Source organism: Didymosphaeria variabile (assembly GCF_027946475.1).
Source record: "Didymosphaeria variabile strain IMI 356815 chromosome Unknown scaffold_9, whole genome shotgun sequence".
Classification (NCBI taxonomy): Eukaryota; Fungi; Ascomycota; class Dothideomycetes; order Pleosporales; family Didymosphaeriaceae; genus Didymosphaeria; species Didymosphaeria variabile.
In genome coordinates this window covers 1,086,542-1,100,818 of record NW_026611628.1, presented here as the reverse complement: position 1 = coordinate 1,100,818, position 14,277 = coordinate 1,086,542, and the positions used below count along the sequence as shown (strand labels likewise).

Below are 14,277 nucleotides of genomic sequence, written 5' to 3'. Positions count from 1 at the left end.
CGCGGGCGGCGGGTACCCCACGTCAATAGCGAAAACTCGTATCTGACATCATAGTCGACGTGTGATACCGCGGCACAGTGCAGATATTCTCTCATCCTCGACTACCGCTTTTTGGCGGCACGACTTCTACCCGCTTACGCAATTGTCAATCCTTCCAACGAATCCTAAATCGCCGAGCAACATGGGATCCGATGGCGTCAATGACGGTCTTAGCTTTCGTACGGAGTTGTCAGAATGAACACAGTCACGCGACCCCTCGGCTCTCTCCGTACAAGTCGGTTCTTCTTCTGTGCGTCCTTTACGACGGTGGAGAATGGTGATTTGCAATGCATTTCCGCACCACAAAATCAGCAACAGATCACTACAGTCGGCTCATGAACGCATGAAGCGAGTCCCAAGATTTCGTCGTGTGCGTCAACAGATCGAGGCGGCTCATTACAGTCTCTTCAACATGTGAATGTACATACGGCCTCCAGCAGCACCTATGTGTCCATCGATTTGGACGCGGCGCATGAGACCATCAGAAACAGAAGGTGACAATGCTCAAAGAAGGTCCATGCCCCGGGCGGGCCAATAACCCCAACATCCAGATTGGTTGACTTCCCCACAATACCTAACGGCTAACCCGCAAGGGCCGTGTGCGCCGTGCGTCCGGGGCCCCTGATGCCAGCTCCATGTCAGCCGTCTCTCGCGCTCATCAGCATCCTTGTCAATCACTAATTTTCAACTCCGCAGATTGTCGCAGATATGGGCATTCCCACCATACGGAAAGTTCGGTGCTAGCAGGCGGCTCCTAGCTTGAGGCTGATGGTTTTGAGCTTGCAGCACGGGAACAAGCAATAGGATTGCAACGTTGCTCCAAGGATCAGCCAACCTACGAGGATAGCCACAAAGCACATGTTTTGGTGTGGTTGTGGAGCTTCCTGCCTCGGTCGTTTGCTCCCACCTGTGGCTACAATTTCGGAGGCTCACCAGATCAAGTTACTTTGTTCGCATGTCATTCGTCAGGGGGCCTGTCAACGGGTGGTCGCCACCGCGCCTCCTTTCGACAACACGAATGATCTGCCTATCCCTCGGTTTGCGCACGATCCTTGTCCGGACCATGCCTGCTTCGCTGAGGATTCTCGTTTTTGAACATTCATGTGCTTCTTCTCCGCTTTCATACACTGGTTATAAGCTTGTTTCCCCGCAAACTCTCCGCATGTTCCGACCCTGAATCTGAATTGGGGCCCGTTCTTTTGTGGGCGACCGATCTTGATTTCCTTCAACTTCCGACCGTGCTCAGCGTGCTGTAATTAAACATGGAGGATAAGGAATTGGGTCCTGTCCGCTCGGAGGTCGCACGCGAAAGTGACGAGCATGTCACCAATGGCACAGCACCACAGAGGAAGGGAGGAGTCTTCAATACTTTGTATCCTCCTGGGCCACGGCCTGGTGCCGGACCACGGTTCAAAAATCACTGCAGGAAATTTTGGTGGTGTGGTATGTATCTGACAGCATTTTAAACGCCACCATAATGAAGTGAACCTTCACTAACGAATACAGACCTCCTTGTCATTGCCGTTATCGCCCTAGTGGTTGCACTACCCGTTGTGTATGTTGCCATTCCGAAAAAGGCCCAGCACGACATCAACGCTTCAACATTGGAAGTCACCTCCCAGGAAGTTAGCAATCCAGAGCCAGAGAAGATTCATTTGAAGATCAAGAGCATCGCAAGAAGCAGCAGCTCATTCCACCCTACTCTCGATGCCTTCCAAGCCGGCCTATCGTTGCCAGGACAAGAGGCATTCCTGATACTCAACGTTCCAGAGACAAAGGCAGATGCCGAGACCGAGATCGACATCGAACAAGATGCCCCTATTATCAACATGGACTCTTTCAAGGAGTATACCAAGACCACGATCGCCAATGAGACTTTCACCCTTGTCATGGACGGCAAGACCAAGGTCCACCAAAAGGGACTATCGGCCATTTCGGTTGACTACAACAAGAATATTGAGATGAAGGGTGAGCGATGTCTCGTCCTCCTGAACCACAATTATGATAGCTAACCACCACTCAGGCCTCAACAAGCTCTCGGGTCTAAAGATCACCGATATCAAGATACTCTTCGGCACCAAGAACAGACTTCCCGATGGCTCGAACATGATCGGCAACGTCATCATCCCCAACCCCTCAGTTATGACCCTCGACCTCGGTAATGTCACTATGAATCTTGCAATTGACGGCCAATCTATCGGCACTTCGCTCCTGCCCAACCTCGTACTCAAACCCGGGGAAAACAACAGCACCATGTCCAGCACCCTCGACCAGGATGGACTTCCCGTTATCTCACTCGTCCAGTCCAAGTACAAAGACGGCGTCATCCCGCTCGAGATCGTAGGCAACAGCAGTATCCGCAACGGCGAGCACCTAATGTACTTCGAGGAGGCGATCAAGAGCAACACCATCAAGCTTGACCTGGATATCGGTCCCGCTCTGAAAGACATCGGCATTAACGTCACCGACTCTTCTTAAGCTTTTGTCGGTGGGGGAAGGACTGCCGTGACTTGTTGTGATTCATGGCGTTAATGTTCTGGTGACTTTTCGAAACCAAGCTTAGGCTGGGTTTAAATGAATCTCTAGAGGCCCCTGTGGGGCCATGTCCGAGACAAACGTGTATTTGTGCTACATGGATTGGAACTATCGGATCAACGGTCGATATATGATACCTTCTTCTATTTAATTACTCTTCAATGATGCGTCTGGGCTACTTGGACGGGCTTTCGCTTCTCCTATCATCTTGTTCTTGCTGCCCTGTTGCTGATCTGTCATTGTGCTCATGGCAACAATCCCTTGGAGGTACACTCAATAGAATTCCTTCCTCCCCACGCAGAGTGGATAGTTCGTCAAGCAATGCTGACAGCTGTCTTTCCTCGTATGCCCATGCACTCATCTCAGAACCATTCTTTCTCATGCCCACTCATGTCCCGCTTCACGCAACCTAAATCTCAAACTCGTCTTCGAAGAAGTCCACGATGCCCCTCGCTCCATCCGCGCCCACCGCCATCGCCAGCTCCCTTGCATACCGCTCGTCTGTCTTAGCCCGCAGCGCAAGCAGCATCACCTCCTTCAGGCTCCCTGCTATATCGCTGAGTCCAATGACTTGTTGCTCATTGAGTGGCCTCTCCGCGGTACAGTATGGTAGGAGATCGTGATATGCAGACTTTGGAGCTTGGTGGTTTGGGTTGACGAGTGGTCCGCGGCTTGAAGTTGTTGAGATGGGTAGTGTGTGAGGTACCATTCGTGGGCGATGGTCTTGGGGGCCGTCAAGTTGACAGAGTGAGGATTGAGGGATCGCCCTCAGGGAGCTTGTAGCGAGGTTCTGTGCGTGGTGAGAAGAGGTTGGAGTAGAGTTGACTGTGCCGTAGCGACCAGCGGAAGAACGAAAGTTACCGCCCATTTCTTCCGGCGCATGGACCTACATTGAATGAATTTAATTTTTTTGATGTCCGAAGGATGAAAGTTAGGAAAATGTTCACTCACTTGTCTTTGTGTGTGCTGGTGTTGTGGCTGTTCCCGAGGAGCGGTGGCAGCTGGTATGAGGAAGAGACCTTTGCCTTCAAATACTGGATGCGTCATGTTTGGATACCTGCGGCAGCAGAAGGCGAGCAAGGAACTGTCACTTATTCAATGAAATGTAGATTCAGATTTGTTGTGTCGGGGTCGATTTGCAAGATACGAAGTACTACGTAATGCGCGTTATATGGGAAGGAGCGAATGGACGCGTGCCTTCCAAATTTGATCGACTGCAACTAAAGGAGCATTTACTAGGTATTTTTCCATTGATACATACAGATTGCCGTACAAAGTATATTCTACATGCTTTTAGAGGGAATGGTAGTAGTGGAGACCGATAGAACAGCTCTGACTCTACATCTAACAGGACAGGGTATCAAGAGAGGAGAATTGGTGTGAACACCCACCATAAAATCGAAGTATACAATGAGGGCGTAGCAGGGTTACCTCACAGCGTTCTTGTACAAGGAACAAAGTGCTGACGCTATCTCGACAATAGCGGTGGATAACTCCTGCGTTGCGTAATGGGTGGAGTGAACGTAATGTGGAGCAAAGGCTGGAGGGACAAGCGTCTCAAATCTTCCCTTCTGGTGAAGGTGTGATAGAGCGTGCGGCTGGTTGAACAGTGGTGTTCTGCGGTTCGGTCGTGTGACTTTGTCGTTCAATCTCCTTCCCTTTCCATAGGGACACACGCGACAAGAGGGAAGTCGAGTGATGGCGCTCTTTGATGCTTTCCAATTCTTGGTCTACTGTCTTGAGCTCCCGGCGTAGCCCTCTCAAACTACGTCTTATTTCGTCTTCCTCGGTCTTGGTCAGGGGGGTTTTCAGACAACTTTGTGCTGTCACTCTTCCCTGTCAAAAACTTGGGCAGCAAACTGGTCGAGGCCGGTTCCGGGTGATAGGATTTTAACTCGGCCAATTCTTCCCTTACATTCTTGAACTCCTCCTTCAGCTCTTCTACGTCTTCACGAATGTCGTCGCGCTGGTTTCTTGCTTTTCTCCTTTGCCTCCACTGCTCGAACACTATGACGCTGATGCCCACAGCGAATATGAAAGCCTCAGCCACGAAATTCGCGCCCATCTCGATCGCCTTTGCCTCGGAAAGGGGACGTCGTCTAGTCGCAGCCTCAATCTTCCTTTTCGCCTCTGCCTCGATCTTCTTCCTTGCAGCTTCCTTCTCTTCCTTTGTCATTGCCTCTTCTGCGGCAGTCTGCGCCTCTGTTTTCACGGTGGGTGTCTGATCCAGCCTCTTCCGCGCGGCTTCCGCAGCTTTAACTTCTTTCTCCACCTGGCGGTCGATCACGGCAGGGTCTTGGGAGAAGGCCGAGTCGCATGCGCATGTCGAATCTGTGAAGGCCCTGCGCAAACCTAACGCAGTAACCGCGAAACCGTTCGTGCTCGTGGGCATTGCGTTTGATTTGGTTCTTGAAGCCTTTGTCAGCTCGAGTATGGTAGGCTTTTGTTGAGGACACTTACAGCTATTGGCTTGGCTAGCGTTCTAACGGCGAGAGAGGCAATCTTTAGGGTGAGCGACATGGTGGGGTGTTGAGAGGGATGCGAGATGCCTCCTGGAAGGTTGCGACGGAAGGTGAACGTTCGCGAATGTCACCAGGTATGTGCATGCGTTTACGAGTTTCGAACCCACTATTTTGAAAACCTCAAACGTCAATGGGGTATATCTTTAAGGTTACCGGCGCATCATGAATCTGGAGGTACGAGTGGGGAGGTCGACCTAGGAAAAAGCGGCTGCCTTCCAGCTCGGGAGATCGCAGGTTCCGACAGCTTCTTTCGATGTGGGCTGAGTCGAACCAAACCAGAATTTATTACAGGTGCAGAAACAAGATCAGTGAGAACTCGCAATAACTTCAAATATGCTTTGGAATCGATTGTTGTCTCGCAATGACGATGCGCGCGCATCGAGTCGCGCAAGCATCGCAGGGATCACGGTGGCAGCTCCACTTGTGCACGGTTCCCCTCCGAAAGCTCGCCTAGCAACGACCCCAAACAAACACAGCTTCGGCGTCCGCTACTCCAACACAGCGTCCATCTCGACATCCACCACCCAATGTCTGCCCCTTCTGTCCACGCCGACGCGCCGCCCGAGCTGGTGTGCGATCCAGAAGGTCTGCAGTATGGAACTGGCCCTCAACTGGGAAAAGGCGGCTTCGCTATCTGCCACCGCGCGAAGCTGCTCAATCATGAGCACCTTGGAAACACTACAGTCGCTTTGAAGATTGTCAAGTCTAAAATGGAGCCTCCCAAGCTCGCGCAAAAGGTCCAAACAAATGCCTACTAGCTCGACCATTGCTGACATCGTGCAGTTTGTAACAGAGCTCCAAATACACTCCAAATTAGCACATCCAAACATCGTTGAATTTTATCGCGCCTTCTCTTTCCAAAAGAGCACATACGTCGTGCTCGAGCTCTGCGAGAATGGATCGCTTGCCGATGCAATCAAGAAACGAAAGTACTTCACCATGCCCGAGATCAGACGGTTCATGATCCAGACATGCGGCGCTATAAAATATTTACATCAACGGAATATTGTTCACCGAGACCTGAAGACGGGCAATCTTTTCCTGGATGGCGATATGAACGTGAAGGTGGGCGACTTCGGGCTTGCTGCACTCCTGGTATCACAGAGCGATTACGGCGCCATTCGTCGGACGACCATGTGTGGGACACCGAACTACCTCGCACCTGAGGTACTAGAGAAGACCGGAAAGGGCCACGATGAGAAGGTGGACCTCTGGGCAATAGGTATCATGATGTGAGAGACAAGCGCCTGTCTGCGTGAAATCCGCGCTGACTTATCTAGGTATACATTGGCTGTCGGTAGAGCACCTTTCCACTCCACGAAGCGAGAAGACATCTATCGCAAGTTGAAGGCGAGGGAGTACTCATGGCCCGACCTAGCAAAGTGCCCGAACGAAATCACAGACGACCTGCGGGACATAGTGTCCCTACTCCTTGTACACGAAGACGAACGACCCACGCCTGACGAGATCGTCGCCCACCCATTTTTTACTTTGGGACATGTACCATTAACCCTGGACAGCGCATGCACGTCGCGCGTCCCGAAGTGGTCAAAAGTTCGACCACCAACCGCTGCCACGATCAAACGCGGCTACACAGACGAATGGTGGACTTTGTGCAAAGCTTCTGCTGTGGGCAAATACGGTCCTGATCCTGGTCAAACATTTGGTGCCTATGGAAGTAGGAGGAACAAGACGGTAGCGCGAGACTGCCAGAAGGAGATCGAGTCCGGAAAACAGCCAAGTATACCTTTTGCGCAAGAAACTGTATATCTGCCATTCCCTGCGCGTGTGCAATGGCCTTTCCAGAACGCAGGGCTGAGCGATATAACGGAGGAGAAGGATTCGTCTTCGGAAGGTCAAGCTCTGGTAGAGACAACAGGCAACGACCGGATGAAGGGACGGCCAGTGCGCGCAAGAAGGGCAGAAGTCATGCCGACGTTGAAAGAGAACAACGACCCAACACAAGAGCCGGAGCCTGTGCAAAGAGTACTGGAGAAGCAGCCCACGCGTATGAGGACTGTTCGTAAAATATCTAACCCAAGGGTGACAGCGGCTACTGCCCCTGCAGCAGTACCTTTAAAGATGCCAAGGGAAACTCGCGCGTCCCAGCGAGTAAAAACAGCTAGAGTAGCGTCTAAGGAGAAGGAAGAACTGCAGCAGGAAATACCACCGCTGCGAGTTTCGAAGATCAGCTCCAGGACAGCGCAAAAGCAGGAACCATCGGTGCCTAAACCGGTAACTTCCCAGTCAACAACGACACGAACAGCACCGCGACTCCGTGCATTGAGCACTGAAGTGCCCGCAACTGATCCTACATCGGTATTGACTCAATTACACACTTTCCGAGACAACCTAGCGCGAGCCCTGGAGAAGAAGCCCACCTATTCCAAGCGAGACAAGCAGAAGAAACTACCGTTTGTGTCCAAATGGGTAGATTACTCGCGAAAGTATGGAGTTGGCTATGTCCTCGACGGAGGCAGTGTAGGTGTCTTGACGGCAGCGACAAAGGATTATCCCGTGACTGTGGGCTTCACGACGAACGGATTACACCATCTCAAACAGCTTTCGAAGGACCCAGACTACTTAAAGACAATTCCAATCCAGTTCTGGGCTGCTCCAAAGGGAGATCAAGGCATTTGCCGCGTGAAGATATCGGAACAACGTCGCGCTGACGATATCCGATTGTACTGGCAGAAGTTTTGCAAGTACATGTGCTCGGAGCTAGGCGACGAGAATTGGCCTGAAAATGACGGCGAGCGGCCTAACTTCGTCAAATTCTATCAGCGTCTCGGCAACTTCGGAATCTGGGGCTTCGATGATGGTTCTTTCCAGGTGTGTAGCATTTTTACCTTCAACTCGCATATGCATGGCCTAACTTTTGCGCTAGTTCAACTTCCCAGACCACACGAAACTGGTCCTATCCGCAGATGCGACATACGGCAAGCTCGTATGCCTCTCAATGGAGGGAGCAGCGGTTCTACAAGAAACGAAAAAGGTCCCATGGGACTACGTCAAGAGCCGTGAGACGCTTCATGGTTCTCTTCAACAGCTATTGTACGGTTCCGTTCGCCAGGAAGACAGCTATAAAGAACTCACCGAAGCCAACGGCCTGCGAGGAAAATTGGATTTCGTCCAGACCATCGTTCAGGACTGGATCTCTGGCGGAGGTCTGGGATGCCTAGGAGAGCTCAAAGATTATGAATGGAGAGGAGCACAGCCGGTCACAGACCGTAAGAGGCACGATTGGGCCAGTGTTGGAAGGTACGGAGGAGATGTTTTCTCTTGAAGCGTTCACTGTGCTTGTTTCAACGACCAAGCGGCGGCGTTTTGGATGAGCGATATTGCTATTCTGGCATCTGCATAGGCGCGGCGTCTTTTTTGATTATTTCTTTCTGGGAAAGGTCTTCGAACGCTCGTTATGATGAATCCGCATGCCTGCTGCGGCACGACGGCGTATATATTTGGTTGAACGAATTTGAATACTACGGCGACAGCCTATTGAATCGTACGAAGCCAAAGCAAATGCCACGTAATGGGTCGTAGTGAGAGGCGAAACCATTTGCATTCTGACTGGGCGGTGCAATCGGGGTTTTACAGATTCTGAGAGATGTTACGCGTTAGTGGCTGAGCCAATCGCGCATTGCCGCCTTATGTCACCGCGAAGCGGCGGAACCCTGGAGAGCTACCTACCCACAACCGCTCCCACGGCACCCTCGTCCAACAATCGCTGTCGCGCCAAAACATCCACCCCTTTCTCTGTCGCCTTTTCCTCGCTCGCTCCCTTCCAGTTTCCTGCGCATTCCGCGTGTACGCCCACGACATCAGTTTGATACAGGACCACGAGACTGAGCGTGTTATTGGGCAGCAACCATGGTGGTGGGAGGACCCTGACCCCTCATTGTGAAGAGTCTGTAGCCGCTGACCGTAGCTGGATAGGCTGTCAGCAAGCGCGCCGGGCGCAAGAAGGACGCTGCCGCCGGTGGTGGGGGGCAGAAGGCCGGATTCGCGAAGAAAGCTGTCTTCGAGAGCACCAAGAAAAAGGAGGTTGGCGTATCAGATCTCACGTTGCTCAGCAAGATTTCAAACGAAGCCATCAATGAGAACTTGAAGAAGCGTTTCGAGAACAGAGAAATCTACGTACGTGCGGACCCCCGCAGCAGGCACCCGCCTTATCGATTCGTCGAGTCAACCCAGGACAACCGCTGATTTCGTCGCAGACGTACATTGGGCATGTGTTGGTTTCTGTCAACCCGTTTCGGGACCGTACGTTTCGCGAATGATTATTGAAGGGAAGGGCGCTGACATTGGGCAGTGGGGATATACACAGACCAGGTCCTGGATAGCTACAAGGGCAAAAACAGATTGGAGGTAGACCTCAACTGGGCATCGTCATTGCGATCGGATGGCTAACGTCTCCAGGTTCCTCCGCACGTCTTTGCAATCGCCGAATCCTCATACTACAACATGAAAGCGTACAAGGAGAACCAATGCATCATCATCTCCGGCGAGTCCGGTGCAGGCAAGACTGAAGCCGCGAAACGGATAATGCAATACATTGCCAATGTGTCGGGAGGCAGCAATAGCGGAATTCAGGAGATAAAGGACACTGTGCTGGCCACGAACCCTCTCCTCGAATCTTTCGGTAACGCGAAGACGCTGAGGAACAACAACTCTTCGAGATTCGGAAAGTACCTCGAGATACAGTTCAATGCGCAGGGCGAGCCAGTCGGCGCGAACATCAACAATTACTTGTTGGAGAAGACTAGAGTTGTGGGGCAGATCACGAACGAGCGGAATTTCCACATTTTCTATCAGTTCGCAAAGGCAGCATCATCGAACCACAGAGGTAATGTTGCTTATAGGAAGTGTGATCTTTCCACTGACGCGGACAGAAATATTCGGTATCCAGCAACCGCAGCAGTACGTCTACACGAGCCGATCAAAATGCTACGACGTTCAAGGCATGGACGATCACGCCGAAATGAAAGATACCCTAAACGCCATGAAGACTATTGGATTGTCGCAGGTCGAGCAGGATGATATTTTCAGGATGCTTTCAGCGATACTATGGCTGGGCAACGTAACTTTCCGGGAAGATGATAAGGGCGACACAGTAGTCGCTGACCAGTCCGTCGTTGATTTCGTCGCGTATCTGCTGGAGGTAGAATCTGCACATGTGAACAAAGCACTCACCACCCGTGTGATGGAGACCAGTCGAGGTGGACGCCGGGGTTCAGTGTACGATGTCCCGCTGAATCCTGCACAAGCGGGCGCTGTGCGAGATGCGCTAGCGAAGGCCATATACTTCAACCTGTTCGATTGGATCGTTGCACGTATCAACATTTCGCTACAAGCCCGAGATACGGTGGCCTACTCCATTGGTATTCTGGATATCTACGGGTTCGAGATCTTCGAGCGAAACAGTTTTGAGCAGCTCTGCATTAATTACGTGAACGAAAAGCTCCAGCAGATATTCATTCAATTGACTCTTAAGGCAGAGCAAGAAGAATACGAGCGAGAGCAGATCAAATGGACCCCGATCAAATATTTCGACAACAAGGTCGTGTGTCAGCTGATCGAAGAAAAGCGGCCTCCAGGCGTGTTTGCGAATCTGAACGACGCCTGCGCAACAGCAAGTGCAGATCCAGCCGCTGCTGATCAGACCTTTGCAACAAGATTGAATTCGCTCTCTAACCCCAACTTTCAGCCACGGCAGGGCCAATTTATCATCAAGCACTACGCTGGTGACGTGTCGTACGCTATCGATGGCATGACCGACAAGAACAAAGATCAACTTCTCAAAGACTTGCTCATTCTTCTCGGCAACAGCTCCAATAACTTCGTCCACACACTTTTCCCAGATCAAGTCGATACCGACAACAAGAGACGTCCTCCGACAGCTGGTGATAAGATCAAGGTGTCTGCGAACGCTCTTGTGGACACTCTCATGAAGGCGCAGCCCTCGTATATTCGTACCATCAAGCCGAACGAAAACAAATCGCCCACAGAATTCAACGAGCCCAATGTCTTGCATCAGATCAAGTACCTAGGTCTGCAAGAGAACGTCCGCATTCGACGTGCTGGTTTCGCGTCTCGTCAGACTTTCGAGAAGTTCGTCGAACGTTTCTTCCTTCTGTCACCGAAAACAGGGTATGCAGGAGAGTACACATGGAGCGGGTCGTACGAAAGTGGTGCTAAGCAGATCCTGAAAGACACCAATATCCCTGCCGAGGAGTTCCAGATGGGCGTCACCAAGGTATTCATCAAGACTCCTGAAACACTGTTCGCACTTGAAACGATGCGAGACCGTTACTGGCATAATATGGCTATCAGAATCCAGCGCGCCTGGAGGAACTACCTACGTTACCGGACAGAATGCGCCATCCGGATCCAGAGGTTCTGGAGGCGCATCAACGGCGGATTCGAATTCATCGAGCTCCGTGATCAAGGCCACAAGGTCTTGCAAGGCCGGAAAGAACGAAGGAGATACAGTTTGGTCGGCTACCGCAGATTCATGGGTGACTACCTCGGTATCGGAAACAAGGGTGGACCAGGAGAAGTGGTCGCGAACGCAATCGGCATCTCTAACCAAGAGGTACTCTTCTCATGCCGCGCTGAGGTCCTCATATCAAAACTTGGCCGCTCTAGTAAGCCTGAGGCGCGAACGTTAGTGCTGACTAAGTCGAACGTCTACCTTGTCAAGCAGGTCTTAGTCAACCGACAAGTACAGATTCAAGCCGAGAGAACAATACCGGTGGGAGCTATCAAGTTCGTCAGCTGCACCACTCTGAAGGATGACTGGTTCTCCATTGGCGTCGGTTCACCCCAGGAGCCTGATCCTCTGGTAAACTGTATCTTCAAAACCGAGTTCTTCACCCACCTGACCAATGTATTGCGCGGGTCACTAAGCCTTAAGATTGGAGAAACGATCGAGTTCAATAAGAAGCCTGGCAAACTAGCTCAGGTAAAAGCAGTGAAGGATCCTGCTGTGTCAAGGGACGATACGTACAAGAGCGGTACCATCCACACCGCAGCCGGAGAGCCACCCAACTCACAATCAAAACCCACGCCTAAAGGAAAACAAGTTGCAGCCAAGCCTATAACGAAAGGCAAGCTGCTACGACCTGGTGGACCCGGCGGTGGGCCATCAAAACTCGCCGCCCGACCCAAGCCTACACCCGCCGCGGCGCCAGTCGCAACACCCGCAGCTGCCCAACCCAGACCCGTGCCGCAGCCCGTGGCAGCATTGTCAAATGGCACAAGTCACGCCCGTAATGCTTCGGCATCGTCGAACAGGGCACCGCCGCCGCCTCCGCCACCACCGGCTGCGCCTCCTGCACCTAAAGAACCCACATTCAAAGCGCTATATGACTTCCAAGGTCAATCAGCTGGAGAGCTAAGCCTCAAGAAGGACGAAGTCATCCTGATTACCCAGAAAGAGGGTAACGGTATGTATTCTACCAAGACTTCCATGGATCATACTAATACCCACGCAGGATGGTGGCTCGCAAGCAGGTTAGACAAATCAGCATCAGGATGGGCACCCTCTGCATACTTGGAGGAAGTCGTAAACAAGCCTGCACCTCCACCTGCACCACCTGCACCACCAGCTCGGCCTGCCAACGGTGTCCGTGGTAAGGGAGCACCCCCGGCTCCACCAGCTAAACGCCCGGTCGCGAAAAGGCCGGTGGCGGGTGGTGAAGCCCGGGACAGCGGGTACTCGGGGAGCAACTCTGATGTAGGCGCAAGGGACAGCGGGGGAAGCATTGCTGGCGGACTGGCGGAGGCGTTGAGGCAACGGCAGGCGGCGATGCAGGGAAGGAAGGCAGCGGATGAGGATGATTGGTAAAGCTGGGCTGGCAGCGCTAGCAGCGTGGGGTATCTAGTGATTTTTATGTATAGCTGGACGGTTTGGTCAGGAAGGGGGATACTAAGTTCACTTCTGAAATGATAGACGTTGAATTCATAAGAACGGTTTTTTGGTGCTTACACTTGCGGCTCTTAGCCCATTGGGTTGTCTTACGCGAATCTCACTGGTGTTTAAGAGCAAATTTCGTTGTTTCATTCCCTACATACAATTACAGCACGCTGACTGCTGGATTATCATTGCTTGTATACGTCTGAAGTCAGGTACATGATGTGCTAGAAGTTTTGGTGTAGGTATTACTGGGAACCGATCTAAGTCAACTGGGAGACTTTGGCCGTATGAAAGAAAGTTGGCGATGCGCATGATCTATAGTAAGACAAACATCTTGATTCGGCACATGAACGCGGCGGGATGCAATACAAGAACAATATCGTTTACACTCGTCGTGAGAATAGTCACTGATTAAATTGATTTGAACGACCACTATGCCTTCCAACTTTGCGCCACAGTCCTGGTTCCTCGCCTGTTCTCCAATTGTATATATTCAAATGCCCCCTTCACCGAAGCCCCTGCTCTCGTTCGATTTTTCCAACCGGGTCCTCTGGCAGCGCGAACCTGCGTCTTGATTCCAGCGTCCCTGATCATATCATCAAATGCTCCGAGGCCGCTCCCTCGCTCATGGTTCGCAACGAACTCGCTCGCGACCCGCAAGACACAACTGGGTGTCGTCAATGCCATGCCAAAGTCCACCAGTAGACCTTCGCGATAATTCTCAGCGCATATATCGATGGGGTATAATCCATTCTCATGCATAGTTTTGAGATCGCGCAACATGAGCTTGACGGATCGTTTCTTCGGATCGATAGGTGCATGTGGATTATACTGTTTCACGAGAGCTCGGAGTGGAGAGGTCATGTTCTCCCCGTACCTATTAAAATCCAGAGCGCCATACTGAGCAATTATCTGACCCTCGTGTGATGGATTTATCTTGATATAACCATGACAGGGCACGGCAATGGGTCCAATATCAACATGCTTTGCACGGTATTTAGCGCGAATTTGTTCAATACGGCCGTATGCGCGACACTCAGCGTTGAAGGGATCAAGATTTCCAATCAGTTCTTGTTCGGTTATTTGGTCGATCTGAGATCTCGAGAAGCGGAAGCGACCTTCCTCTTTGTCGTAGAATTTGAACTGACAATTTCAACCAAAATTTGGGTCACTCCGAGAGCTTGTCTAAACTCACTATCTTGATGGCATAGGCTTGCCCATTTAGAGTAGCTTTGAAGACATATCCTTCTCCACCTCCGCTGC

General features: G+C 51.6%; 3 protein-coding genes across 3 annotated transcripts; 2 read left to right on the top strand and 1 right to left on the bottom strand.

The window, feature by feature from the left end:
* Window positions 1-1,368: 1,368 nt before the first annotated feature.
* N0V89_011665 (uncharacterized protein) lies at window positions 1,369-2,517 on the top strand (the record flags this gene model as incomplete). Its single annotated transcript, XM_056220393.1, has 3 exons — window positions 1,369-1,486; window positions 1,546-2,007; window positions 2,063-2,517. The coding sequence occupies 3 exons, from the start codon at window positions 1,369-1,371 to the stop codon at window positions 2,515-2,517; spliced, it is 1,035 nt and encodes a 344-aa protein (XP_056065696.1).
* Window positions 2,518-4,339: 1,822 nt separating this feature from the next.
* On the bottom strand, window positions 4,340-4,966 carry N0V89_011664 (uncharacterized protein; the record flags this gene model as incomplete). Its single annotated transcript, XM_056220392.1, has 1 exon — window positions 4,340-4,966. The coding sequence occupies one exon, from the start codon at window positions 4,964-4,966 to the stop codon at window positions 4,340-4,342; it is 627 nt and encodes a 208-aa protein (XP_056065695.1).
* A 657-nt stretch (window positions 4,967-5,623) lies between these two features.
* Window positions 5,624-12,945, top strand: MYO1_2 (class II myosin; the record flags this gene model as incomplete). The annotated part of the gene is made up of 9 exons (XM_056220391.1): window positions 5,624-5,833; window positions 5,880-6,328; window positions 6,377-7,928; window positions 7,984-8,349; window positions 9,033-9,233; window positions 9,314-9,359; window positions 9,409-9,464; window positions 9,516-9,942; window positions 9,989-12,945. 9 exons carry the CDS (start codon window positions 5,624-5,626, stop codon window positions 12,943-12,945), a joined length of 6,264 nt encoding a protein of 2,087 aa, XP_056065694.1.
* Window positions 12,946-14,277: the final 1,332 nt, after the last annotated feature.